General features: G+C 46.5%; 2 protein-coding genes across 3 annotated transcripts; one reads left to right on the top strand and one right to left on the bottom strand.

Moving 5' to 3' along the window:
* Window positions 1-525: 525 nt before the first annotated feature.
* Window positions 526-25,536, bottom strand: ZNHIT3 (zinc finger HIT-type containing 3). Of its 2 annotated transcripts, none has more exons than XM_085891959.1 (6): window positions 25,383-25,536; window positions 19,075-19,233; window positions 18,537-18,568; window positions 2,818-2,880; window positions 2,522-2,590; window positions 526-2,413 (listed from the first exon to the last, which is right to left on the bottom strand). In XM_085891959.1, the coding sequence occupies exons 1-6, from the start codon at window positions 25,451-25,453 to the stop codon at window positions 2,220-2,222; spliced, it is 588 nt and encodes a 195-aa protein (XP_085748085.1). In that variant the 5' UTR covers window positions 25,454-25,536; the 3' UTR covers window positions 526-2,219. The 2 variants fall into 2 exon arrangements, with proteins under 2 accessions (XP_085748085.1, XP_085748093.1); XM_085891967.1 differs by lacking the exon at window positions 25,383-25,536 and adding an exon at window positions 23,798-23,875.
* Window positions 24,054-27,756, top strand: SUPT4H1 (SPT4 homolog, DSIF elongation factor subunit). The gene is made up of 5 exons (XM_085891979.1): window positions 24,054-24,332; window positions 26,001-26,107; window positions 27,080-27,135; window positions 27,281-27,334; window positions 27,546-27,756. Exons 1-5 carry the CDS (start codon window positions 24,264-24,266, stop codon window positions 27,611-27,613), a joined length of 354 nt encoding a protein of 117 aa, XP_085748105.1. The 5' UTR covers window positions 24,054-24,263; the 3' UTR covers window positions 27,614-27,756.
* The last annotated feature ends 37 nt before the right edge of the window (window positions 27,757-27,793 follow it).

Genomic DNA, 27,793 nt, shown 5'->3' with positions numbered 1-27,793 from the left:
ATTGGAACTAATCTAATTACCTAATTACCTATTGGAACTATCTAATTACCTACAAAAAAAAAATCCATTGCAATTCCCACATTTTAAACGCATGCCATGTTAAGGTATATAAAGCAGCTTAATACATCCTTCTCCCACGGCATGGCATTTTAATGACAAAATAAATGATAACATTGTAACAAAGCAGATATTAATTAATTCCAATAATAAGAATAGTAGTATCATATGGCAATCATAATAATGAACAAATAATCCCCATGTTGGCCCCAAGCACATCTGGGCTTCGTGAAAGGCAAGCCAATGCTCAAGCAGTACAGCAGGCTGGTATGCAGCAAGGCTGTGAAAACCAATGAAAATTTGGTCCATCGGACCAACGGGCCCACAAGTCATATAAACAGGACTGCTCGAGCCGTAGCTTTGCCACCAATTTGAAATTCCCAATCGGGCAAGAGTATGTTTGTGGTGGAATACAAGTAATCACCAGGGCAACCAAACTATAAGAGAGTTTGACAAGGCACATGAATGTTAAAGTAAAAAGAACGGTTTATTACACGTAAACCCGGTCGCCAGTATGCACCGTTCATATTTGTAAAATAATGTTTCACAAATGATCACCATTCCTGTCAACGCACTCCCCAAAATGAACGTTGCGATCACCATGAGTGTTTGGCATGTCAAATTACTTTCTTCACCAAGTCTGGTCTTCTTCTTGCGCATGACAAATTACAACTCAAAGGTCCAAGTCGAAATTGGACAGCTTAGTCACAGCACTGACTGTTAGATGGATTGCCCTAAATCCTTCATCAAATTGCCGTAAGTGATAACTCGTTCACAATGTGATGAATAGTCTGAACTGGGAGACTGCAGTCACATGCTGGACTGTCTTTGAAGTTACATTTGTGAAGGCGGTGTGATGTCCTTGCACTGGAGGGTACAGATCCGATTCAGCACAGACCACTGTTTCTGGGGGACGTTGAAACCTGGAGGCTCTGCTGTCGGATTATTCACCACACGTTTGTTCGCAATGTTGTTTGTCCAGAGATTGCACCACTTATCTATTGTGTTATACCCTGCACCACTCAAAACGTGTGCAAAGCATGAGAAATGTTTGAGTGACTTGAGTCACATATTGGGTAAGTCTGGTACATTACTTTTCCAGTCACAATTAAAAAACATAAAATAATAATAATAATAATCTGAGGCTGGTGAATACATCAAACACAGGCCATGACATGACAGAAACTGCTATCTGGCAAACGTTACTGAACGTTAGTAAAAGTCATAGTCAGCTTCATGTCTGCAAACAGCTGGTTGTAGTTTGGATGATCATTTTCAAAAATAGAGGCATGAGTACGAGTTGCACAGTCGGCAAGGCTCAGCTACGACAGTTCATGAATGGCCTGGTTTTTTATCTTGCCAAAGCAAGATATGTTACTCGATCGATTTGTTTGTATATTTATATATTTGTCTGTTACAATTGATTTTCAACTTGCTCTCTAAGTCACAGTTCTAAAGCAATGGCTCTCAAACTTGACATGTATACTCGTGAGCGCAATAGCTTTCGACGCCCAAAATTTCGAAGGTCAAGGTCAAAGGTCAAGGTCACCAGAAGGTCAAACATCAAAATCAACGAAACCCTTAGCTTTTGAGTAAATTTTATCGGATCATCTCCAAACTTGGTGGATATAAAGCATATCGATAGGCGCTTAGCTGATTAGTTTTTGGTGGCGATCGGCCTTGACCTTCATGGTTAGCACCTCAGGTCGAAGTTGACCTTCATGAAGGTCATTTTTAAATATTTGACTAACAATAGAGTAGTACCTCAAATTGAAGCCCGAGAAGAGCGTTTCTCAGATATATAAAAATTTCGTCGTTATGACGTCATTACGAAAAAACTGATTTTTCATAAAAAAATGAAACTCTCAAATCAAGGTCTTTGGGCAAGATAACCTTTGGCCTAAGGCCAAGGTACGCTTTTCATTTTTTTTTGGTCTTCATCAGGAACATGGAAAAATTATATATTTTTTACAAAACCCTCCCTCCAACCTGAAGTTCAGTAAAAAGCATGAATTTGGACATTTCAGACAAAATACATTTAAGAACAAGAGGACAAGATGCATTTGTCATGAAAGTGAAACTAGAAGGCTGTATTAGTGACAGACAAAGAGCAAATTTCAAGAAACTAGATGCTTGCGACAGAATTGGAAAATAACAGCATTTCACGTCGCTTTGTTTACTTCTGCATTAACCACCTTGAGACAAATGTCAGCAAAGTTTTCAAACTCTGGTACAGCCATAGCATCACAAATGGCTTCTCCACAGAGATCTGCATTCTTGCTGAGGCCGTCTAACCGCCTGAGCATTGAACGCAAAAATGAGTCACGCATGCAGAGGAGAAGAGGTTCACTCTGGGCTAAAGGATGGGGGGAGGGAGGGAAAAAAAAACAATAAAAAGGTGAAAAAACGAATCATTGTCATTTAAGGTCGACAAGAAGAAGTTTCAGCAAAAGCTGAACCTTACCAAGTCGTGCAAGGCAAGATGGAGGGACACGATCAGAACTTTCATCTTCTCCCAATTCTACATCTTCCCCTTTGATGGGTGGAGGTTAATGAACATTGAAACAAGACAAGGATGGTGGGATGTGGGGATAAATTTGGACACAGGAAGCTGAATACATGAATTGGTTTGGGAATAAAATAGCATTTTTACATGGGAGCAATAAGCAAACATGAATGACACAAGTATCTTTGAATTGCAGCAAAAAGGATAGTTTTAAGAATGTAAATAATAAATGAGGGCCATGACCACAAACACACCTTTCAGTACATTTTCCTCAGGTGCCAATGAAGCAGTGACTTTGGAACCTTGAGTGCAGGCATCTAAAAAACATGCACCAACACGGACGACTCGATCCACAACACGATGTTCAACCAAAGACACCTTAAATAACAGTTGAGTTTACTTGAGCTGTAATTCAAATGAAAACATGCAATTTACTCAGCATTTGAAGGCAACAACAAAAACAAAAAATAGAAAATTACCCCCGTATGGGGGTGACAGTCATCTCTATAATATCACAAGTTCTCAATGTTCAGTTCAGGTAACCGCAAAACAGTCCAAAGTAACCGTTTAGATTGAAATAGTTCACAGAGATACACTAGGATAATACTACTAATGACATAATTAATAAATATGTATTGTTCATTTAGTACGCGGATTAACACAGTAAGTGCAATACGTGGTTTTCTGGTCCGTCCACTCTCTGGGGACATTTCACTTCCGGTTGTGGAAAAAAAAAAAACGATAAAATAGGCTTAGCTCTCGGAGATTATGATAATCCTGTAGATTATTCTTCACTGATTATAATGCAACTTTCAGAATGAAAATTGGCCAAGTATTTGTTGAGATATTGAGGTTTGAAAAATCGTTAGAGCCAGCAAATTCATTAATTATTAAATCCACAGAAGTTTCGTGACACTGCACAAAGTAACATGTCAGGTATGAAAAAAACATTTTGTATGCCAGATTCATTAATTATGGAATGTACTCATTGATATACAGTGGGGAGAACAAGTATTTGATACACTGCTGATTTTGCAGGTTTTCCCACTTACAAAGCACGTAGAGGTCTGTAATTTTTATCAGAGGTACACTTCAACTGTGAAAGATGGAATGTAAAACAAAAATTTTGAAAATCACATTGTATGATTTTTAAATAATTAATTTTCATTTTATTGCATGAAATAAGTATTTGATCACCTACCAACCAGTAAGAATTCCGGCTCTCACAGACCTGTTAGTTTTGTCTTTAAGAAGCCCTCCCATTCTCCACTCATTGCCTGCATTAACTGCACCAGTTTGAACTCGTTATCTGCATAAAAGACAGCTGTCCGCACTCAATCAGACTCCAACCTCACCAAAATGGGCAAGACCAGAGAGCTGTCTAAGGACATCAGGGACAAAATTGTAGACTTGCACAAGGCTGGGATGGGCTACAGGACAATAGGCAAGCAGCTTCGTGAGAAGGCAACAACTGTTGGCGCAATTATTAGAAAATGGAAGAAGTTCAAGATAACAGTCAATCTCCCTCGGTCTGGGGCTCCATGCAAGATCTCACCTCGTGGAGCCTCAATGATCATGAGAGGTGAGGGATCAGCCCAGAACTACATGGCAGGACCTGGTCAATGACCTGAAGAGAGCTGGGACCACAGTATCAAGAAAACCATAATTAACGCACTACGCCGTCATGGATTAAAATCCTGCAGCGCACGCAAGGTCCCTCTACTCAAGCCAGCGCATGTCCAGGCCCGTCTGAAGTTTGCCAATGACCATCTGGATGATCCAGAGGAGGAATGGGAGAAGGTCATGTGGTCTGATGAGACCAAAATAGAGCTTTTTGGTTTAAACGCCACTCGCCGTGTTTGGAGGAAGAAGAAGGATGAGTACAACCCCAAGAACACCATCCCAACCGTGAAGCATGGTGGTGGAAACATCATTCTTTGGGGATGCTTTTCTGCAAAGGGGACAGGACGACTGCACCGTATTGAGGGAAGGATGGATGGGGCCATGTATCGCGAGATCTTGACCAACAACCTCCTTCCCTCAACAAGAGCATTGAAGATGGGGCGTGGCTGGGTCTTCCAGCATGACAACGACCCGAAACACAGAGCCAGGGCAACTAAGGAGTGGCTCCGTAAGAAGCATCTCAAGGTCCTGGAGTGGCCTAGCCAGTCTCCACACCTGAACCCAATGGAAAATCTTTGGAGGGAGCTGAAAGTCTTTGTTGCCCAGCGACAGCCCCGAAACCTGAAGGATCTGGAGAAGATCTGTATGGAAGAGTGGGCCAAAATCCCTGCTGCAGTCTGTGCAAACCTTGTTAAGAACTACAGGAAACGTCTGATCTCTGTAATTGCAAACAAAGGTTTCTGTACCAAATATTAAGTTCTGTTTTTCTGATGTATCAAATACTTATTTCATGCAATAAAATGCAAATTAATTATTTAAAAATCATACAATGTGATTTTCAGGATTTTTGTTTAAGATTCCGTCTTTCACAGTTGAAGTGTACCTATGATGAAAACTACAGACCTCTACGTGCTTTGTAAGTGGGAAAACCTGCAAAATCGGCAGTGTATCAAATACTTGTTCTCCCCACTGTATTAATCAGAAAGCCCAAAGCATGTAGCATAATTTATCACTTATCCCCTCATCCAGGATCCGTGGCCTCGACCCACAGCCTGCAGCCCTATGTCCGCCGGTGATTATGTTACATATTGGCACGATCGAGAGGAGCCTACGAATTATCCCTGCTGATGCACTGAATTGATGCAATCGTTTGGCCAGAATTTTTCGTTGTCAAGATGTTGCGTGATTAAATCACCAATAGTCACTCAAATTTATACCGCCGACATACTTCTTAACAATCAGAAAGCATCTCCGAAAATCAGAAAGCATCAATCAGAAAGAAAGCATCTTAACAATCAGAAAGCATCTTAACAATCTCCGGTTTTGGAGCAGCAAGAGGTCTCCTTCGGGGCTCCCTGCTGACGTTCTCAAAGCTAAGTTTCCGGTTGTTATTTGTCCCGTTTTAACTGTTTAATTTTCTCACCTACATGTTACTGTGTGTTGCTAGTTCGGTTTTGTTTCAAAAATCGTGCTATTTTGTGAGTATTTTTGTCGACGTTCTTACCTGTGCTTAAGGCCTCGGCCTAGACTTGAGGCCTACCGGTTCCACTCGGTGTTCGATCGTTTTTTTTTTGTTGTTTGTTTGTTTTTTCTCCCCATTACCTTCAATTTTGATCCTCCCCACTTTCCAAACATCCCCCATTCTCCCAACTAATCTCTTTCTTATCTCAAAAAAAAAATAAAAAAATACCCTACAACAACAACAACAACACGCTCACCTTCTCCCGATTTTGCTTCTTCTTCTTCCTCTTAACTTCCTCCTCGTCTTCTTCCTCGATTTTTTTTTTTTTTTTTTTTTTACACTTCCTGACCTAATCTGTTGAACTCTCTCATACATTAATATTAACAACAATATATATATATATATATATATATATATATATATATATATATATACCCAACAACAACAACAACACGCTCACCTTCTCCCGATTCTTCTTCCTCTTAACTTCCTCCTCGTCTTCTTCCTCGATTTTTTTTTTTTTTTTTTTTTTTTACACTTCCATGACCTAATCTGTTGAACTCTCTCATACATTATTTTTAACAACAAAAACGATCTTATAATGCTTCATCTTCCTCTCTCACACATGTGGTACTCTTTACTGTTTCACAATGCACTACTCTTCTGCTATTTTAACAGACTGCTCTCATTTCGACCTCTCCTTCATTCCTTGCCTAAAAAATCCAACTATTACAGCGCTTCTTCTCTCCATTCTCTGAATTCGCCTTCATTGCATCCATCAAGAATTGTGTTAAATCGCATCTCTGACCTAAAACTTTTAAAAACCACAGTTTGCCATGGATGCTCGCTTTCCATCAACCATTCTTTTTTTCCAACTTCAGTGCCAACTCACCCCCCTCACCCCTCACTCTCACTCTCAAAGCAACCATCCCACTTCTCCCTCCAAGCCTCCCTCTCACCTCTCAAAAATTCCCCCCTCACCTTTCTCCCACCTTTCATCCCCCTCACTCTTCCTTCTCAAAGTTGCCCCCTCTCTCATCCACCAACCTGCCTCCCTCCACTGCCCTCTCACCTCCATCTCTTCACTCCACATCCTCAAATCCTCAACTGCCTTCTTCCTTGTCTCTTGTCCCCCCTCTCCCCCAGCACCACAGAGCCTTTTCTCCTCCTCATTCGGCCCCCTGCCCTCGTTATTCTGCAATACCCCACACTCCTTCAGCAACCCTCCTTACCTGCCCCCCTCGTCCCTTGTCCTACCCTCCCCCTCCCCCTCCACCTCCTGCACCCAAAGCCTCCTCCCCTTCCTCTTCATTAAAAGTGTGGACCTCAAATATCCGGGGCCTTCGCTCAAACCTTTCAGATCATCCATACAGGTTGCCACTGACAAACCAGACATTATCTGCCGAACAGAAACTTTCCTCTCCCAAGACGTGTCTGACTCCGAAGTATCTCTCCCTGGCTACTCCCTCTTACGGTATGACAGACCTGAGCCTCGTCCTGGTGGAGGTGTTGCTCTCTTCATCAAAGACTCTATTCCTCACTCTCCATGCACTGCTCTCACTCCCCCACACCCCCAGGAATACCTCTGGCTTCGGCTTCCCCTCCACTCCCACCTCATGTTTATATGTGTACTGTACCGTCCACCGAACAGTGATGACTCCATCTACACCTCACTATCCGAAAACATGGACCATCTTCTATCTTCTCATCCAAACTCTCTCTTCCTCTTATGTGGTGACTTAAATTGTCATCACGCCAGTTGGCTAGGTGTGGGTACCTCTCTCACCTGCCATGGCACCTCAGCAAAAGCTTTCTGCGACTCATTGGGACCGACTCAATCGGTCAACTTCCCGACCCGGATCTCAACCAATGGTACTCCATCTCTTCTGGATCTGGTTTTGACAAATTTCCCTGACAAAATCTGCTGCTCTTCCTTCGCTCCAATTGGTTCTTCTGACCACGTCCTTGTCAAAGTGGACATCTCTCTGGCTGTTATCAGAGAACCACCTCACCGCCGTCGAGTCTGGCATTTCACTCAAGCCGACTGGCAGGGTCTCCGAGCAGCCATCAAACTGACAGACTGGTCTCCTATCACTACTTTCTCAAACATCAACTCATCCTGGGAATTCTTTCAAAGAAACTTGCTCTCCCTCATGCACAGTTTTATCCCCTCTCGTGTTCAGTTGTCTTACCCTTCCTCCCGCCCTTGGTTTACTGAAGCTTGTGGCGAGGCAGTTGTCCTGAAACAACTTGCCTTTGCCTCATGGAAAGCAAACCCAACTGAGGGCAATCTCAGTTCTTTCCACAAAGCTCGGAACAAGTGTGTATCTACCCTCAGGAGAGCCAGAAAACAACATCTTTCTCATCTCAAGTCTGAACTCTCAAACCTCTCTCCCTCCTCAAAATCCTGGTGGCGTTTAATCAAATCTGTTTCTGGTGTATGTTCCCCCTCCATCCCCTCCCTTACCTCAAATGGCCGCACTGCTGATTCCACACGTGATAAAGCTGAATGTCGAAACTCGGTTTTTGCAGCTAAATCTTGTGTCCTAAACCCATCACTATCTCTACCCACTTTACCCAGTCACACCCAACTGTCCCTGGACTCTGTATCCTTTTCTCCTGAGAAGGTGGAGAGCTTGCTTTCAAACCTCGAGTCAGATTCTGCAACCGGTCCAGACGGCATCAGCCCACGTGTCCTCAAAGCCTGCTCTTCTGCTCTTGCTCACCCTCTCTCTGTTCTATTCACCCTCTCATTTGCTCAAGGTCATCTGCCATCTGCTTGGAAATCTGCCAACATCACTGCCCTGCATAAAAAAGGTGCAAAAACAGATCCCTATAACTACAGACCAATCAGCCTTCTCCCAATCATCAGCAAGGTGATGGAATCCATCATCGCTTCAGATATGAAATCCTTCCTCTTCTCCAATGGCTTGATTTCCAATCATCAATTTGGTTTCAGACCAGGTCACTCAACCCTGGATATGCTGCTTCTGCTCTCCCATCAATGGATGGAGGTCCTCAATGCCAGACAGAAAATCCGAGCCGTATCCCTGGACATATCACGTGCTTTTGACACAGTCTGGCACCCTGCCCTACTCACCAAACTCTTTTCCCATGGTATTCAAGGCCATCTCCACTCATGGCTCACAGACTTCCTCTCCTGTCGCAGTCAACGTGTGGCCCTAAATGGAGTTCTTTCATCCCCTCTTCCTGTGCAGGCTGGAGTTCCTCAAGGTAGCGTTCTGGGCCCTGTTCTTTTGCTGGTTTTCATCAATGATCTCTCGGACTCTCTGGAAAATCCTCTATTTCTCTTTGCCGACGACTCCACCCTCTGCCGTACCATCTGTCATCCCTCAGACCGGCAAGCAGCAGCTTCTTCGCTCACTGCAGATCTGGATAAAATCACAAACTGGTCCAACACGTGGAACATGTCTTTCAATCCAGACAAATCTCACACTCTCACTATGTCTCTTCGAAAGGACCGTTTACAAAACCCCCCCATCTACTTTCTCAACAATCCTCTGGAAGAAGTCTTTTCTTTCAAGCTTCTAGGTCTCACTATCTGCCATGACCTTTCCTGGGAAAGTCTCATTTCCAACCTCGCCTCAAAAGCCAGTCGCCGACTGGGAATCCTCCGTCGTGCTAAGTCCTTCCTCGGCCCTCTTGAGCTCCTGACCACTTACAAAGCTTTTGTCCGTAGCCTGATGGAGTACTGCTCTCCCCTCTGGGCTGGTGCTCCTGCCTCCCACCTTTCTCGGCTTAATGCTGTCGAAACCAGGGCATTTAAGATCGGCATCTCCCGCAATGAAGCTGAGTCTTTGGGCCTCTCACTCAATCACCGCAGGTTGGTCGGTGGTCTTTCTGTCTTCTACCGACTCCTCTCCAGTCTTGCCCCCCCTGCTCTCTCTGCGATTTGTCCCCACCACATTTCCACAGGGCGCTCAAGGTCCGCCAACAACCCCCTTCTGGTAAAACTACCAAAATCACGAATCACTGCTCATCTTCACTCTTTCATTCCTCTTTTTTCCCGCCTTTGGAATAAACTTCCTCACTCTATTCTTTCCCATTCTTCCCTCCAGGCTTTCAAAACAGCTGTTCACCACCACCTCTTATCTTCCCCCATCTAAATCCTCGATCTTTTCTACCCCCGATAATCCACCCAAGCCCACTTCCTTCATTTCTCCAGCTTTCCTTCCTGAAAGTCACTGAAATGTCCATGTTCTCTTCGCCATGTTCCCCGTCCCATCCCCATCCCTTCCACAGTTCACCTAATGTGTCTGTTCCCCACTGTTTTGTCCCTTCCACTCCCGCCCCTCGTCTCATGCCTCCTTGCTGTGAGTTGTGTGTTTGCTCTCATACGAGCCTCGACCAAGGTATACAAAAAAAAAAAAAAAAAAAAAAAAAAAAAATCACCTTCGTCCCAGAAACCACAGTCAATCTGAACCACGCTGGCCACTGTTCAGACGCCATGACCGGATTACTGCGCAATTTGGTTAAAGATGACTCGGCATTTTGGCGTGCGCGCACGAAATTATATTTTGAAAATAAATGCCAACGTTTACATTTCGGGTTTTGAAACTGTTGCAACTTCGGCGGAAAATGTATAAATATAAAAGGCTAAAAATGTGTTTTATATTTACATTTCATTTCTCCTTCCTTCTTTCTTTGCGAATCGCATCGGCGTTTTTGGCCATCTTCCAGATCACGTGACGATCAAACGGGAAGGAAATTCAAAAATCTGTCCGGTTCGATACAAGATAATATTTTTTACTATCATAATCAATAAACAGTTGCCGAATATCTTGTAGAATGGCAGATGAGATAGGTTTTGAAAATGGCGATTTTTATAACTTACGTGACCTCGTCCCTGACCTTGAACCCGGACAAAAGTTATATCGTTGTGCAACACTCAGACCTCGACCCACACACTAAGTTTCAACAAGATCGGAAAGAAAAATTGTTGACGGACGGACATCTGGTCCGGCTTTATTAGGTCATCTCTGCCGAGATGACCTAAAAACTCGAAAGAGCAATCAGATTACAGACCCTCACCAAAACTTGTTTTGAATGGTGCACAGTCGGAGTCAAAAATATTGGCACCCTTGCACTTTTTTCAAATAACTCACAATTTTCTTGAAAAACAAGTTGAAATTGACAAAAGCATTTGATCTCCACAATTATTTATTTCACTGTTATTATTACAGAAGCTTTGTTTTTGATTCAGAACTTAATATTGTTGCGAATCTGGAAGCTTACTGCACTCAACATTCAGGTCGTCATAGAACAGTTATATCGGTAAGTACGTGTTTCTAGTTAGAGTCCCGTCCCTAATCTAATGGGAATTAAATGTTCATGCGCTGCAGAGTTATTACTTACGAAATCTAAAGATTTCGTAAGAATATTGATGCCTTCCGTTTCTGTTTGTTTGTAGGCACGATAACTCGAGAACAGAAGAAGCTACCAATGTCAAATTACACCAATTGATTCAGGAGGGTGATGGCTAGTGCTGATTAGATTTTGGTCAAAATCGGTCAAAGGTCAAGGTCACGGTGAGGTCAAATATTCGATTTTTGATGGTTTGGTACAGATAACTCAAGAACGGAAGAAGCAACCAATGTCAAATTACACCACGTGATTCAGGAGGCTGATGCTCGTGCTGATTAGATTTTGGTCAAAATCGGTCAAAGGTCAAGGTCACAGTGAGGTCAAACATCCAAAAAATGATAACTCGAGAACGGAAGAAGCTTCCAATGTCAAATTACACCACGTGATTCAGGAGGGTGATGACTCATGCGGATTAGATTTTGGTCAAAATCGGTCAAAGGTCAAGGTCACAGTGAGGTCAAACATCCAAAACATTCGATTTTTGATGGTTTGGTACAGAATCATCATAGAAACTTCTGGTTTGTGTCGCTACCTTCTCAAGAGACAGCTTTTATAAGACAAGGTCAGAGGTCAAGTTGACGATTTCGTAAGTACCAGTCTATGACTGTTTGTTTTTATTGTTAGGATTTTTACATCCACAACGACAACGCCCATCTTCACTTTCACACGACAACACTCTGCTCGCGGCATTCCTCGCACGCTCGCCAGCAAGCGCGCGCGTGGGCGGAGTCTACCAGGCATGGCGTCCCTCTTTAGCCAATCGGCAAGGAGTGGGCGTCTCACCCGCCCCGTTTCCGACCCAACACGATCCCCATTACGCACGTGGCCGAAGGCGAGGAGGTGGGCGGAGCCATAAACGCCTCCGATCGGGACTCCGCCCAGAAGGGTGGGTAAGTCTACCGTGGGCCTGTCCAATGGAGGACGGCCAGGGAATCGCGCGATGGTTCCGACCAATGAGGAGACGAGTGGCAAGGAGAAGAATCCCCTCCCTCCTGAGGAGAAGGTGTGGTTGTCCGGACCAGCGAGGAGAGAGACGATGTGCTCGTGGCAGGAGCGTTGGCCAGTTCGAGTGATCGGGGTGTTCTGTCTGGCAGTCAAGGTCACGTCGCCTGGTCGCCTTGTGAACCTCGTCGCCTGGTCGCCTTGGGAGCCTCGGCGCCTGGTCGTCTCGTCTTGCCTGCCGGCGTTCTGTCTGGTCCACCTTCGCGCTGGCTGGCACCCATCATTGCAGTGTTGCGGGTTTGAGTTCCGCTGAACTGCATCATCGAAAACCGCATGAGGTGGGGAGGTGCGAGACAGGTTCTCCCCTTCGGCTCACCTTCCCTCCCAAGCTGAAGGGCCGAATAAAGGCTGCAGCCATCACTTCTTTTGGGTATTTGTGTGTGTGTGTCTGTGGGCCCGTCTTCAAGTAGAATTGTTTAAGTGCCTTGTACATACTTGCATTTCTTTTAGTCGGTTTAACTCTGCTCCTTGTGTGTTCCCTCCCCCCTATTGTAAATAAATATCCATTTTGTTGAATGTTTCAGCTCGTTTTTGTGTTTTTCATTGGTTTAGCACGGTTCGTGTTGAGAAATAGCGAGGTTAAGTTGTGCATTTGGACCGACGGGATCTCGGTAACCATCCGCTCGGGTTACGCACGGGTCGAGCACGGTAATGGCTCGTCCCGTTCGAGCTCCGTCGAGGGTGTGAATTCCTCGGTAGCTCGCCACGTGGGCCTCTTGGTATTTTGAAGTTTGGCAAATAACCCTGTCCCACGCGGTTGAATTATTGATGACTCACGGTCCTGTAAGGGATCCGTACCTCCGGAGTTATCCGGCGTGACGACCTATAAATTCCGGGTGTTCAGTGGAGCCGACTCTACTGCTCCATCTAGCGGTCGTGCTCGCCGCTGATATTCGGCCCACAACAATATATCCTTTTAAATCAGAAAATAAAAATAACTGACATTGGCTAAATTATTGACACCCTCGACGTGATATTGGGCATCACAACTTTTGGACAAAATAACTGCAGTCAAGCGCTTCCCACAGCCATGAATGAGCTTTCTTCACCTCTCTACTGGTAGCTTGTCCCACTCCTCTTGTTCAAACTGCTCCAGTTCTCCCAGATTTGGAGGCTGCCTTCTCCCAACTACTGTTTTCAGATCTCCCCACAGGTGTTCAATGGGATTTAGATCTGGACTAATTGCTGGCCACTTCAGAACAGTCCAGCGTTTTGTCTTAAACCATTGCTGGGTGCTTTTTGAAATGTGTTTGGGGTCGTTGTCCTGCTGCAAGACCCATGACCTTCGACGGAGACCCAGCTTGCTGACACTGGGTTGAACATTGTGATCCGCAATGCCTTGGTAATCTGATTTCATGATGCCGTGCACACATTCAAGACACCCAGTGCTCGAGGCAGCACAGCAACCCCAAAACATCACTGAACCTCCTCCATGTTTCACTGCAGGGAATGTGTTCTTTTCTTTGAAGGCTTCATTTTGTTTTCTGTAAACATAGAGATGATGTGCTTTCCCCAAAAGCTCCAATTGTCTCCCAGAAGATTTTGGCTTGTTTAGGTGTGTTTTGGAAAACTCCAGTCAGGCTTCTCTCTGTCTCTGTCTCTGTCTCTGTCTCTGTCTCAGCAGTGGGGTCCTAATGGATCTCCTACCATAGAACCCCCTTTCATTGAGTTGGTGACGGATGGTGTGAGTTGAAACTGTCATACCTTGTGCCTGAAGGTCAACTTGATCGAGGTGCTTTCTCCACCATATGAACAATCCTTCGCTGCAATCTTCAATCAAGTTTTCTCTTGCCGCCACATCCAGGGAGGTTGTCTACAGTGTCATGGGCCTTAAACTCCCTGATAACATTGCATATGGTGGACACAGGAACATCAAGGTCTCTGGAGATAGACTTGTCACCTTGAGATTGTCCATGCTTGGCAACAATCTTGTGTCTGACCTCCTCAGACAATTCTCTGGTTTTATTTCTTTTCTCCATATTCATTGTGGTACATACAGTGACACAAAAGAGCAGAACGACTCCTTTTCTTCATTCAAACTGGGTGAATGAGTTTTTTTTTTTTTATCTTGCAGGCACCTGCAACTCATCACAGGTGAGTTCAATTCCAAAGTAAACGAGAATCACCTGCTTGAAATCAAATTATTTCTAACAACCTCCAAAAGGTGCCAATAATATTGCCCGGGCCTTTTTAGTTCTGTGTGGAATAAGCTAAGATTTAGTAATTTTTTCAGCTTTTTTTGTTTTGTTCCATGGCAAATCAAAGAAATTTATATGTGGATACCAAAAGATCTTTTCATTTCAACACTTTTCTTGAACAAAATGGTGCATTATTTGAAAAAAAAAGTACAAGGGTGCCAATATTTTTTGGCTCCTCCTGCACTTTGTGTGGCAAGGAAATAGAAGGATTTACTAAATGAAAGGTCATCGATTGCAAATTAAAAGTCCAAATGGCCTCAGGGGTAAAGGTCTGAAATGGGGGTAAAGGGGTCTAACTCTAAGGGATCCAAGGGTACAAAAGGGTCTTAAAAATGGTCTGAGTTGTATAAAGGTCTAAAAGGTACATTCCAATTGTACGTAAGATATAGACGTCGTCACGGTGCAACGATATGTAATTGACACTCACGGTCCCACTCCCACTCAAACAGGACACAATTCATCTCCACCACTGGAGGTGGTGGTGGTGGTGAATGGAGGTTATGTTTTCTGTGAGCATGATATCTCAAAAAGTTATGAACAGATTTCGATGAAACTTGGTGGACAGGTTGGGTATGTGACAAGGAAGAATAGATTCGATTTCGGTGAAGATCCAAAGCCAGATCTGGAGTATATAATTTTTCAATTTTTCCAAGTGATTCTTCACCATTGAGATAGAGGGCCAAAAACGATTATATATGTATATCACGATATTTCAAAACGTGGACAGATTATGACCAAACAAGGTGGACGAGTTGGGTGGTGGATGACAAGAACAAGCCGATTCAATTTTGATCAAGATCCGGATGCAGATCTGACCCACCAGTGGAATACAAAACAAACTGTTCAGCCTGGCAGAGGTATTGTTACGAATTTGGAAGCCTGTCACACACAGACAGTCAGCGATCCCCGTCGTTCAGTTATTTCGATAAGTATGTGTTTATAGTTAGAATCCCTCCCTTGTGTCTAATGGGAATCTCGCGCGTGTGCTGAGAGTTATTTTTTAGTCAGGGTATTTTTTTTTTCAACAACAGCACCCCGTCCCTCACTCAACCCGGTCGCCATTACGCACATGGTCTTAGGTGAGGAGGTAGGCGGAGCTACAATCGCCTCAGATCGGGACTCCACCCAGAAGGGTGGGAGGTGCCCCGCCTACCGTGGGCCTGTCCAATGAGGGACGGCCAGCGAATCGCAACCCTTTCCAATCAGGGCAAAGATTACCACAGAAGACCGATCACCCCACCCCACGCGAGAGAGAGAGGATAGTGATCGGCACGTTCTGTCATGCTGGCTGGATCTGCCTCGCCTGGAAGCTTTTTCGGCCTTGATCGCCTGTCGCCTCGTCCGCCTTCGTGCTGGCTGGCGTCCGTCGCTCTATCCCTCGTGCTTGGTGCTGCGTTGAGGCGATGGGTTCGAGTCCCACTGAGCCAGCTCGACCAGACCGCACGAGGTGGGCAGGTGCAAGTGCAGACTCTTGCCCTCAGCTCACCTTCCCTCCTGAGCTGAAGGGCCAAATAAAGGCTGCGGCCACCATTTCTTTTGGGTGTGTGCGTGTGTGTCTGTGGGCCCAGTCTATAAATAACAATTGTTTAAGTGCCTTGTACATTACTTGCATTCCTTCTTGATAGTCGGTTTAACTCTGCTCTTTTTGTGCTCCCCTGCACCATTATAAATAAACCCCCCAATTGTTCAATGTTGTGCTTTCTAATATTGACCCAGCACGGTTCGTGCTTGAGAACCAGAAAGCCGATTGGGCTGTAAGTTGTTGTTTGGACCGACGGACTTTGGTAATTCCGCTCGGTTACACCGGACCGAGGTCGCAAAAACGACCCGGCGCGACAGAGTCCGTTGAGGGTGTGACTTCCCTGATAATTTGACAACCTGGGTATTTAGGTATATTGAAATTTGGCTATTAACCCTACCCCACGCTGTCACAGAATTGGCGAGCACAGTCCTTAAGTGACCCGTGACCTTCGGAGTTGTCCGAAGGTTACGACCTGCAATTTCGGGTGTTCGGTGGGAGACGGCTCTACTGCTCCACCTGGCGGCCATTCCTCGCCACCGACCCCCACCCCACAACAATATTAGCTCTACCAAGTGCCGTTCTTGTTCAGTTTTGCGCTCGAGTTGGTACCACCGGTGAACCACCCCGATGTGGTCAGAGGACATTTGAAACAGCACACTATGTGCAATTAAGGTGACTGGTTTTAAATCAGCGTCAACATTCAAATGACAACTCCGCTCGGTCCACATCTAAAACTGCCGACAGAGCATTCAAATGCCTACACGGTGTGACTCTCACACTGGGAACGTACTGATCTCTCCAGCATGCCAACATGGAACCTCCCACCCCCAAACAGAGAGGTGAGGAGGAACGTACTGATCTCTCCAGCATGCCAACATGGAACCTCCCACCCCCAAACAGAGGGGTGCGGAGGAACGTACTGATCTCTCCAGCATGCCAACAAGGAGCCTCCCACCCCCAAACAGAGAGGTGAGGAGGAACGTACTGATCTCTCCAGCATGCCAACAAGGAGCTTCCCACACCCAAACAGAGGGGTGAGGAGGAACGTACTGATCTCTCCAGCATGCCAACATGGAACCTCCCACCCCCAAACAGAGGGGTGAGGAGGAACGTACTGATCTCTCCAGCATGCCAACAAGGAGCTTCCCACACCCAAACAGAGGGGTGCGGAGGAACGTACTGATCTCTCCAGCATGCCAACAAGGAGCCTCCCACCCCCAAACAGAGAGGTGAGGAGGAACGTACTGATCTCTCCAGCATGCCAACAAGGATCCTCCCACCCCCAAACAGAGAGGTGAGGAGGAACGTACTGATCTCTCCAGCATGCCAACAAGGAGCCTCCCACCCCCAAACAGAGAGGTGAGGAGGAACGTACTGATCTCTCCAGCATGCCAACAAGGAGCTTCCCACACCCAAACAGAGGGGTGCGGAGGAACGTACTGATCTCTCCAGCATGCCAACAAGGAGCCTCCCACCCCCAAACAGAGGGGTGAGGAGGAACGTACTGATCTCTCCAGCATGCCAACATGGAACCTCCCACCCCTAAACAGAGAGGTGAGGAGGAACGTACTGATCTCTCCAGCATGCCAACAAGGAGCCTCCCACACCCAAACAGAGAGGTGAGGAGGAACGTACTGATCTCTCCAGCATGCCAACATGGAACCTCCCACCCCCAAACAGAGGGGGGCGGAGGAACGTACTGATCTCTCCAGCATGCCAACAAGGAGCCTCCCACCCCCAAACAGAGGGGTGAGGAGGAACGGACTGATCTCTCCAGCATGCCATGGAGCCTCCCACCCCCAAACAGAGAGGTGAGGAGGAACGTACTGATCTCTCCAGCATGCCAACATGGAACCTCCCACCCCCAAACAGAGAGGTGAGGAGGAACGTACTGATCTCTCCAGCATGCCAACAAGGAACGTCCCACCCCCAAACAGAGAGGTGAAGAGGAACGTACTGATCTCTCCAGCATGCCAACAAGGAACCTCCCACCCCCAAACAGAGAGGTGAGGAGGAACGTACTGATCTCTCCAGCATGCCAACATGGAACCTCCCACCCCCAAACAGAGAGGTGAGGAGGAACGTACTGATCTCTCCAGCATGCCAACAAGGAACGTCCCACCCCCAAACAGAGAGGTGAGGAGGAACGTACTGATCTCTCCAGCATGCCAACAAGGAGCCTCCCACACCCAAACAGAGAGGTGAGGAGGAACGTACTGATCTCTCCAGCATGCCAACATGGAACCTCCCACCCCCAAACAGAGGGGTGTGGAGGAACGTACTGATCTCTCCAGCATGCCAACAAGGAGCCTCCCACCCCCAAACAGAGGGGTGAGGAGGAACGGACTGATCTCTCCAGCATGCCATGGAGCCTCCCACCCCCAAACAGAGAGGTGAGGAGGAACGTACTGATCTCTCCAGCATGCCAACATGGAGCCTCCCACCCCCAAACAGAGAGGTGAGGAGGAACGTACTGATCTCTCCAGCATGCCAACAAGGAACCTCCCACCCCCAAACAGAGAGGTGAGGAGGAACGTACTGATCTCTCCAGCATGCCAACATGGAACCTCCCACCCCCAAACAGAGGGGTGCGGAGGAACGTACTGATCTCTCCAGCATGCCATGGAGCCTCCCACCCCCAAACAGAGGGGTGAGGTCACAACACTCCCCTCTACCCCACCACCACCACGACCCACAACCATTTTGAGGGGAATTTCCATTGAAAAGCCAATTCAACAATTTATTGAAGTCCAAAATGTGCACTGTACTCAATATACAAACCTTTATGTTGCTTGTAACACACCAAAGAGCAACTGTGAGGGTAAGGAGTTGGAATGCAAGGAAAACACGTTTCATTAAATAAAAACAAAGATTTTGTTCATGAATTCAGACAAACAAATAGGGATAGAGAACGAGCAACGATACTCACTCTTTGTAGTTTGGGTGAACACAGCCCAGAGTGAAGAAAAATACCCCCAATCAGGTATACTAGCGTTTAAAATTACCTTTAAATATTAACTCGTCCGCTGAACAACTAACCATCAACGTTTAAGAGCCATTAGAAATATTTTAACCAAGCAAACAGCGGACTTTTCCCCACAGTCAAGGCCACATACACCGCCTAATCCGAGGCAATTCATTCGAGTGTTGAAGAGATTGACGGTCGACGATCAAAACCATCAGTCAGATCACGTGACCAAATGCAATAAATTTTTTTTTGAAGCGAGACCGTCTCCTCAAAAACAAACAAACACAATAACGGACACCACGTGCTCCGAAAACGTTTTCCCAACGTTTGTATTCAAGCCCTGTGACTTACTATGGACTGGTACAGTGTGGACAACGATAACCGACTCCTGGTCCCCGATCACAAACCACGCAGAATTCGCAGCTCAGCGAGCCCTTCGTCCCCATGGTCACCGATCGCACCTCGTCAGTCACCTCGCAAACCAAGTAAACGTCCTGTCTCTCTTCACCCCTGCAGATTCAACACGACACACCGAAAAGTGTTTCTTTTTGTGATTAAGTAAAGCAAGGCAGAATTTCAAAAATAGATATATATATATTTTTTAAAGCCTTTACTTTATGCTTCACCCAAGAATAATAAAAACAAAAGAAATTAAGTGAGATTGAGGATGCCATACCGGCTATATAAACGAGTATAATACACCCTTCGTCACAACCATTCACATCGATCGAGCGGCGAACATGAGAATGAGCAATAAATACTGTAAGTCAAATACGAATAGAATTTCACACGTTCCCTTTGCAGAGATATCATAATTTAAGATAACTCGTGCGTGGCCGTGCTTGGGTGGTCGGACGTGCAAAAAAATAAAATTTGTGACGTCATAGCACCGTGTCATGTCATTGGTTTGGTCAATAAATGGCCATAACTTGGGAACCACTTGGGAAACAGCTGAAACGGATGAAGAAGAACGATATCAAACCTTGAAAAGGCACATACTCGGGTCCCCAGCGTCAATTGTGACGTCATAACAACGAAGAAGAAGAAGAATTGTGATGCCATAGCACCGTGTCCTGTCATTGGTTTTGGTAAATAAATGGCCATAACTTGGGAACCACTTGTCCGATCAATATCAAACCTTGAAAAGGCACATCCACAAGGCCCCAACAATATAGCTGGCAAGTTTCAATTAGGCCAAAAAAAAAAAAATGTTGCATTGGCGTAACGGGTCACTGAAAAATAGGGTAGGTCGGTCGGGATCTTTTTTTTTTATTTTTTTATTTTTTCCTAATAAATCCCAAAATTTTTGGATAATAAATCCAAAAATTTAATAAATCCTAATAAATCCCTCCCAAAATCTCTCCCGGCTCGAGTACCACCCTTTTTGTCGGCGGGTTCTGTCTGAAACACTTCCGGGTTTTTGCGATCGCGATCGCAATCAACAAGATACTTGAAATCGATAGCAAAAAAAAAAAAAAAAAACGTAGGGTCGGCGGAATTTTTAGGGTCGGGCGGGTTACGCCAATGCAACATTTTTTTTTTTTGGCCTTAGATCGGACCAGAGGTTGTCGAGAAACAGCGGACACACACACACACACACACACACACACACACACACACACACACACACACACACACACACATTGCTGGAATTACAGATAGACATATAGATACCTTCCAGAATGAGGTGTAAAAGTTATTTAAAAAAAAACTGTTCCTTTGATTTTCACAGAGGTGTATTCGGGGATATTTTTAGCCTGGCTATGGTTCTCTTTTTATTGGGTGCTTTCGGCTTGGAATTACTTGACACTGCCACGAATCGGCGATCGTGTCGTTGTTGAAGTCCGAACGACGTCCTGCACAGCGTTAATTCGAGTGCCACGACAGCATTGTTTCCATGGAGACCGCCATGTTGTTCAGCAGTGCCGAGCCCTCCGGAGCTTGTTGACGGAACAAAACCCAGGCTTGTTGGGTCTGTCATCTCCCGCGTTGAAGTTCATCTATCTATAATTCCAGCAATCTCTGTGTGTGTGTGTGTGTGTGTGTGTGTGTGTCTGTCTGTCTGCCACCGCCGTTTCTCGACGACCGCCAGTCCGATCTGATTGAAACTTGCCAGGAATATTGCCGGGCCCCGCAGATGTGCCTTTTCGAGGTTTGATGTCAATCGGACGAACGGTTCCCAAGTTACGGCCATTTATCTGTCAACCAATGACAAGACACGGTACTATGACATCACGAATGACGTCACAATTAATGTTTGTTAATTTATTTATTTGCACGATTGACGGTCCGATCTGATTGAAACTTGCCAGAAATATTGCTGGGGACCCGTGGATGTGCCTTTTCAAGGTTTGATATTGTTGCGGTCTTCGCGCCCGCCGGCGTGCGAACGGCCACGTAACTCGAATCGCGGCACGTCGCCCACCGGACGGACAATCCAGTCGTGACCCTCTCGGACTAACGCCGGGAACCAGTCACGGGTGGACCTTTCGGTCTCACCGCGATCGAGCCAATCAGCCCCCGCGTGGGATAGGGTTGCTCGCCAAATTCGAACTACCTAAGTACCCACGCGGAGGGTAGACCGGGCGATCGCACCTCGCCGCAGGTCGACTTCGGACACGGGCCACTTAAGCGACCCGTTCCGTACTATCAGAATAACCGAGCGGTGTTATCGTCGACCTCGACGGTTCGATTAATTATCGGGCGTATTCAGCCCACTACCAACCCTTTACGTGAAGCAAGATGGGGATTCAATGGGGGAAAAGACGAAGCGAAGCGGGAGAACAGTTCAACAATAAAGCACATTTATTCTCGGCACACGGGAAGCACACAAATACAATTCCACCAAATGCACACAAAAAAGAAAACACAATTCCATTTACACAAAAAGCAAACATAAAAGTGAAAACACAGTGCAGAGCTAATACCGACTACCGAGCACACGGCAACACTTATACAATTCTACTTCACAGACGGCGCCGACAACACATACCCAAAACCAAGGGAAAAGAAATCCCCCAAGAATGAGGTAGGCCTGAGGCCGAGACCGGGTCGGGCCTACCCGTCTGGTGATGAGACGCGGAGCGGCGATGGCCCCGCAACCCGCGGGCCTCGTGGACAGTGCCTGGCAGGGGGTGGGAACGGGGCCCCCTTGGTCGCACTATCTCAGCGCGGGGGGAAACAGGAGGGGGTTGCTGATGCTCGGGGTATAGAGGATCTTTATTATGTGCGACGAGCGTCTCCACCTCGGCCAGGTCGCGCTGTCGGCCTCCCTCGGGTGCAGCTTCCTGCACGACGCGAGCACCCCCTCGTCTGGTGTCGCCGCCTTTCCACAGCTCCGTCCCTCCGTTCCGACTCCAACGCACACGACGAGCAGCTCCACCGCCCGCGAAGTCTTGACCCTCTGCTTCCGACTCTCCTCTTCTTGACTCTCCGACCCCGTTCTGCTTGCGACTCTCTCTCCTTTTGCGACTCCGACTCTCGTTCTGCTGACTCTCTCGTTCTGACTCTGACTGACGAACACCGTCCTTTTATCCCCCCGTAACTTCGCCTTTGACCCCCTCCCTTTGACCTTTCACCTCGCTCCCCATTGGCCCGAGAAAAAGTGGGCGTGAAGGCTTTTTGATCCACAAATTTGCATATATCGATCGTTCTGGAGGCGGGGCCAAATCGCCCCTCGCTCACCGATTGGACGGCAAAAAGTGGGCGTGTGTCGTTTTTGATCCGTTTTTGAAGCAGAAAATCCGTGATTTTGTACACGCTGTTCGACGCGCGTTCTGCATGAGTCCAACACCGGTACCCACAGCCCCGGGGCAAGAACGGTGGCGATGCTACGGTTGTGAGGTGTGCGTGAAGGTCGTGGCGGTGGTTGTGGTCGGTGGTTGATGTTGTGGTTGTGATCATGGCGGTTGGTCCAAAATAAAGATAGTAAAAGAAAAACGGCTATCCTGAAGAGTCGCAGCACGTATAAATGACATGTATTCCCACTAGACAACGGGTTTGGGCCTAACTACACATGCACTTACCGAGATACCTCACCTAAGGGACCTGAATGGTGGTTTGCGAATCTGGTAACCACAACAATATTATTCGGATAAGCGGTTCCCAAGTTACGGCCATTTATCTGTTGACCAATGACAAGACACGGTGCTATGACATCACGAATGACGTCACAATGTTTATTTATTTATTGTTTTTTTTTTGCACGATCGACGGTCTGATCTGATTGAAACTTGCCAGGAATATTGCTGGGGACCCGCGGATGTGCCTTTTCGAGGTTTGATATTAATCGGATAAGCGGTTCCCAAGTTACGGCCATTCATCTGTCAACCAATGACAAGACACGGTGCTATGACGTCACAATTAATGTTTATTTATTTATTATTATTATTTTTTTTTTTGCACGATTGACGGTCCGATCTGATTGAAACTTGCCAGGAATATTGCTGGGGACCCGCGGATGTGCCTTTTCGAGGTTTGATATTAATTGGATAAGCGGTTCCCAAGTTACGGCCATTTATCTGTCGACCAATATCTGCGAGAGAGGGGGACGGGAGACGGGGCGAGAGGAGGGGGGAGAGAGGAAGGGCGATACTAGGGGGGAGAGAGGGGGCAAGAGAGGGGGCAAGAGAGGGGGGCAAGAGAGGGGGCGAGAGAGAGGGGGGATGAGAGTGGGGGTGAGAGAGAGGGGGCGAGAATGGGGAGGGCGAGAGAGAGGGGCGAGAGAGGGGGCGAGAGAGAGGGGTGAGAGAGGGGCGAGAGGAGGCGAGAGAGGGGGGCGAGAGAGAGGGGCGAGAGAGAGGGGTGAGAGAGAGGGGGCGAGAGAGAGGGGCGAGAGAGAGGGGCGAGAGAGAGGGGTGAGAGAGAGGGGGTGAGAGAGAGGGGGTGAGAGAGAGGGGGTGAGAGAGAGGGGCGAGAGAGAGGGGTGAGAGAGAGGGGTGAGAGAGAGGGGGTGAGAGAGAGGGGTGAGAGAGAGGGGTGAGAGAGGGGGTGAGAGAGAGGGGCGAGAGAGAGGGGGTGAGAGAGAGGGGGTGAGAGAGAGGGGTGAGAGAGGGCTGCACATACTGGCACTCACCTACGGACCCGTACAAGTTATACATAAAACGAGGCAGGGAGGAGGAAGTTCGCCCTTATTAAATGAATAACTGACTAATAAAGCCACGTGTTATTGTTGACTGGGTGGTGTGTTCGTTTCAAGGTTTTTATGCCAGGATCATCTCTTTTTTTCCCTCTAAAACCCCTTATAAAGGAGATTCTTGAGATTTTAGTTCATGAAATAGGTAAAACCAATTGTAGTACACACGAGCATGTGGTGAAACAAACCGGAATAAACAGGAACATTCCTGCATTTCCCATTGCACGTCGATCTGATTTTGGGGATGAAAAGGAGATCGAATCTCGCGGCTCTGACGTCATGTTTTTAAAGAGGAAGAAGAAGATTAAGTTTTAACGGAGAAGAAGAAGAAGTGTTGGCTTCGAGTGTCTGATTGCAGTGTCGGTCTGTGAAAAGGCCTTCCTTTGAGGGGCGTCGTTGAGTCGTTATGTCGTTTGAAACGATTCCACGTGATCTGAAACATCTTCGGGCGTGTTTGCTTTGTTCTCTAGTCAAGGTAAGTTTCACTTGTTCCATTTCAATGCTTTCTGTCATGGTTCACGCTCTGCCGTGTATGACGTCACTTCCTTCTGGTTCAAACATTTTAACTTTTTTTTTTTTTCCCAAAGCAATCGAAAGGTGACAAACCTCTTTTTACGTAAAGTCCTATTTCTTGACCCCATTGGGCCCCCTCCACGCCCTCAAAGTAATTTTTACGGTTTTCTAATATGGTTAATCTGGGAACGTTTGTACAATCTGTTTTGGGAGATTTTTTTAACGTTGTGAAGACGAAGTGTGGCCCACAAGGGAGTTGTTTGATGTTTGTGTGTTCCTCACAGCTTCTTCCCGCTCACTCGGATCTGTATATAAACTTGTCCTGTTGTGCAATCTTGGGCTTTGGCAATCGCAATGTGGACAGATCTGAACGACACACACACACACACACACACGCACACACACGCACACGCACACGCACACACACACGTTATCGATGTTTGAACGGTTTACTGTGTCCCATCTTGGATAAATAAATAAACCAATGTCACCCGCAGGTTAACCCGTATCTTGCCAAAAGGTGACCACGTGTGCTCTGCAGAGTGATTTATACGTGATTACAGACAAAAAAAAAATATATATGAAGGTCAAGGCCGATCGCCACCAAAAATTAATCAGCTGAGCGCCAGACCATGAACTATATTCCCATGAAGTTTGAAGACGATCCGATCAAAATTACTCAAAAAATAAGGGTTTCGTCGACTCCCCTGATTTGCGACAAAGTGACCTTGACCTTTGACCTTCAAAATTTTGTGCACTGAAAGGGACCTCTATAGGCCTCTGATATGCGAAGTTACAAAAATTTCCAATGATAACTGTGCTCTGCAGAATTTTTTTCTACGTGATTACAGACCAACAAACACTCAAAAACAAACAAAAAAAACCAAAAAAAAACAAAAAAAAAACATACAAGCTGACTAATATCTTGCAAAAACTTCGTTTTGGCAAGATAAAAAAAGACTTTTTAAACAACCATCTGATCTTATCTGAAGAGCATCAGTTCATTTCTCACCTGTTGGAGGTAAATCTGGTAAGGTAGTTAATCTTCTCCCAACAGCTGGTAATCCACTCTGTACTCCACATGCTCACTTCATTCCTTTTTGGTTCGTACAGTAGTTGAAGTAGTTCGTTCGTACAGTAGTTCGTACTAGTTCTTGTTCTCACCCCCGTCCCCTTTCCCCACTCCCCGCCCCCTTTTTCTACTCCCCGCCCCCTTTTTCCACCCCCCGTCCCCTTTTCCATCCCCCCGTCCCCTTTTCCATCCCCCCGTCCCCTTTTCCATCCCCCGTCCCCTTTTCCACCCCCCCGTCCCCTTTTCCACCCCCCGTCCCCTTTTCCACCCCCCGTCCCCTTTTCCACCCCCCGTCCCCTTTTCCACCCCCCGTCCCCTTTTCCACTCCCCGTCCCCTTTTCCACTCCCCGTCCCCCTTTTCCACTCCCCGTCCCCCTTTTCCACTCCCCGTCCCCCTTTTCCACTCCCCGTCCCCCTTTTCCCACTCCCACTCTCCGTCCCCTTTTTCCATCCCCCGCCCCCTTTTCCCACTCCCCGACTTTTTCCACCCCGCCCCCACCCCCTTTTTCAACTCCCCACCCCCTTGTCCCACTCCCCGCCCCCTTTTTTCCACCCAAGACACTGGAGCAGTTTGAGTTGGAAGGTTGTGACAACTGTCATGAAGTGCTCCAGATGAAAGGCAATAAAGACATGGTCTATGATTGCACGTCATCGTCATTTGATGGGTGAGAAATGGTGGTGTGTGACACTCCTGGAGAGAGAGAGTTTGCTTTATCCAGTTGGGGTAGAGTTTGACGTGATTGCGAGGGTGGATCTTTTCTTTTGTCTTTTTTTTTTGTGCTGACGCTCGGGAGGTCATCTTTGGTGAAGGTAATTAGGATCCACTGAAACAGAAAGGAATGTCTTCTCTTTCTGAGAGAAGTGATACCACGAGGACTGTGAAAAAGAAAGGGGGGAGGGGGAGAGTGAGGTCAGTTGAGAGCTCGGGTGGAAAACGAAGCTGAGAGGGGGAAGGTGATCTCATGAGACAAATGTCTTTAGGAAGGTGAGGAAAAAAAAAAAAAAAAAAAAAAGCAGAATTTTGAGCGTGGTGCACCATGGAGAGGTTGGGTGATAATTTCCCACTTTGCGTGGACTGGAAATCTTTCTCTGGCTTTGGCATGTGAAGCATTGACGCATGCCTCGGGTTGCGTGTTCAGAGAACCATCCGGGCCGTGGAGATGCAGTTTGGGTATCTCAGTCGAGCTCTGACGCATCACAATCCTGCCGCCCGATCGTAGCAATCCATTGACTCCTGAAATCACATTGAGATTTGCCACTTCATGTGGCACTATAACGGTACTGAACAGGAACTTGTACCTTTGTGGTCCGTGTTTGCACGTGCTCGGCTGTCACAGGACCGGACCAACATCAAAGTTCCGTGGCCTTTGTTGTGTCATACTGCTTGTTGAATGGGGTTATGAGGTTAAGGAGCTTGGTGTTTGCTTTGTGGTTGAGGTGGCTGGCTTTGGACTTTTGGGTCCTGAATTCAAGTCCCTGTCCACTGTTAAATTAACACCAGGTGGGGTTGACTCAGCATCTCATCCTGATGCCTAAATCCCTTCCCCCTCCCCCCCCCCCCCCCGAGCAATGATGTTAGCAGAAAGGGGGAATAATTGTTTGTCTCGTTTTTAATCTATAAACTCGTGTTTGCACAGAGTTATTTCCATGATGAGTCCGGAGGACAGCTGGGTGGCCAAGTGGCAGAGACTGGGTAGGAAATCAACCCCATTCTTTTTACTTTTACTTGAAAAATCATTTTGATCACTTGCCGAGAAAGTTGGATATCGGACCGATCCGGAACGTGCCTTCGGTGACTGAGTCGTGTGTATTGTGACGTGGTGATCCGATTTCCATAGGTTCCAGCAAACCTGGTGTTTATGCCATATCAGTCACCGGACGATTGCCTCAAGGTGAGCGGAAGAAAGGAAAGCAATGTTCCCAACAATCTTGAACAACCATGCTTATTAAAGATAAGAATGACGAAGAACTAAGTGGGTTTTTAAAGTTTAGTTTGTCTAAATGTCAGAATCTATGGAAGTACCTTTTATCAGATAAAAAATTTTTTTCAGCAAATTAGCTATATGCCATCTGGTCACAGTACAAACGTGTGTGTTGTTTCAGGTATTGTGAGGGAACTGAGCAGTAGAAGAGTGGTCTACAAATCACGTGATACATCTTCCAAGACTTAAACGCTGGTTACAAATGAATTTTTCCTCCTCTGACATCTCCTGTTTTTATTATTTATGTATTTTTTTCTCATTCCGAAACTTCCCTGGCTTGTTTATTTGTTTAATTTGAATCCATTAAATTAAAATTGGTTGAATGACTTCAAGATAGTTATTTACTTTTCTCCAACACGCAAAGTCACA

The sequence above is a fragment of the Eptatretus burgeri genome, chromosome 1, assembly GCF_056783735.1.
Source record: "Eptatretus burgeri isolate ZD-2024b chromosome 1, Ebu_testis_v1, whole genome shotgun sequence".
Lineage (NCBI taxonomy): Eukaryota > Metazoa > Chordata > Myxini > Myxiniformes > Myxinidae > Eptatretus > Eptatretus burgeri.
The sequence above is the reverse complement of the archived record's forward strand: the minus strand, read 5'-3'. Positions and strand labels throughout refer to the sequence as shown.

Coding starts and splice junctions, on each gene's coding strand:
- SUPT4H1 (XM_085891979.1), top strand. CDS start 24,264: ATGTCGTTTGAAACGATTCCACGTGATCTGAAACATCTTCGGGCGTGT. Junction 24,333..26,000: donor TGCTTTGTTCTCTAGTCAAG/GTAAGTTTCACT, acceptor TTTCCACCCAAG/ACACTGGAGCAGTTTGAGTT. Junction 27,136..27,280: donor GGCCAAGTGGCAGAGACTGG/GTAGGAAATCAA, acceptor CGATTTCCATAG/GTTCCAGCAAACCTGGTGTT.
- ZNHIT3 (XM_085891959.1), bottom strand. CDS start 25,453: ATGTGGAGTACAGAGTGGATTACCAGCTGTTGGGAGAAGATTAACTAC. Junction 18,569..19,074: donor CCACACTGTACCAGTCCATA/GTAAGTCACAGG, acceptor TTACCCTCACAG/TTGCTCTTTGGTGTGTTACA. Junction 2,881..18,536: donor GTGTTACAAGCAACATAAAG/GTTTGTATATTG, acceptor CATGTTTTTTAG/ATGCCTGCACTCAAGGTTCC.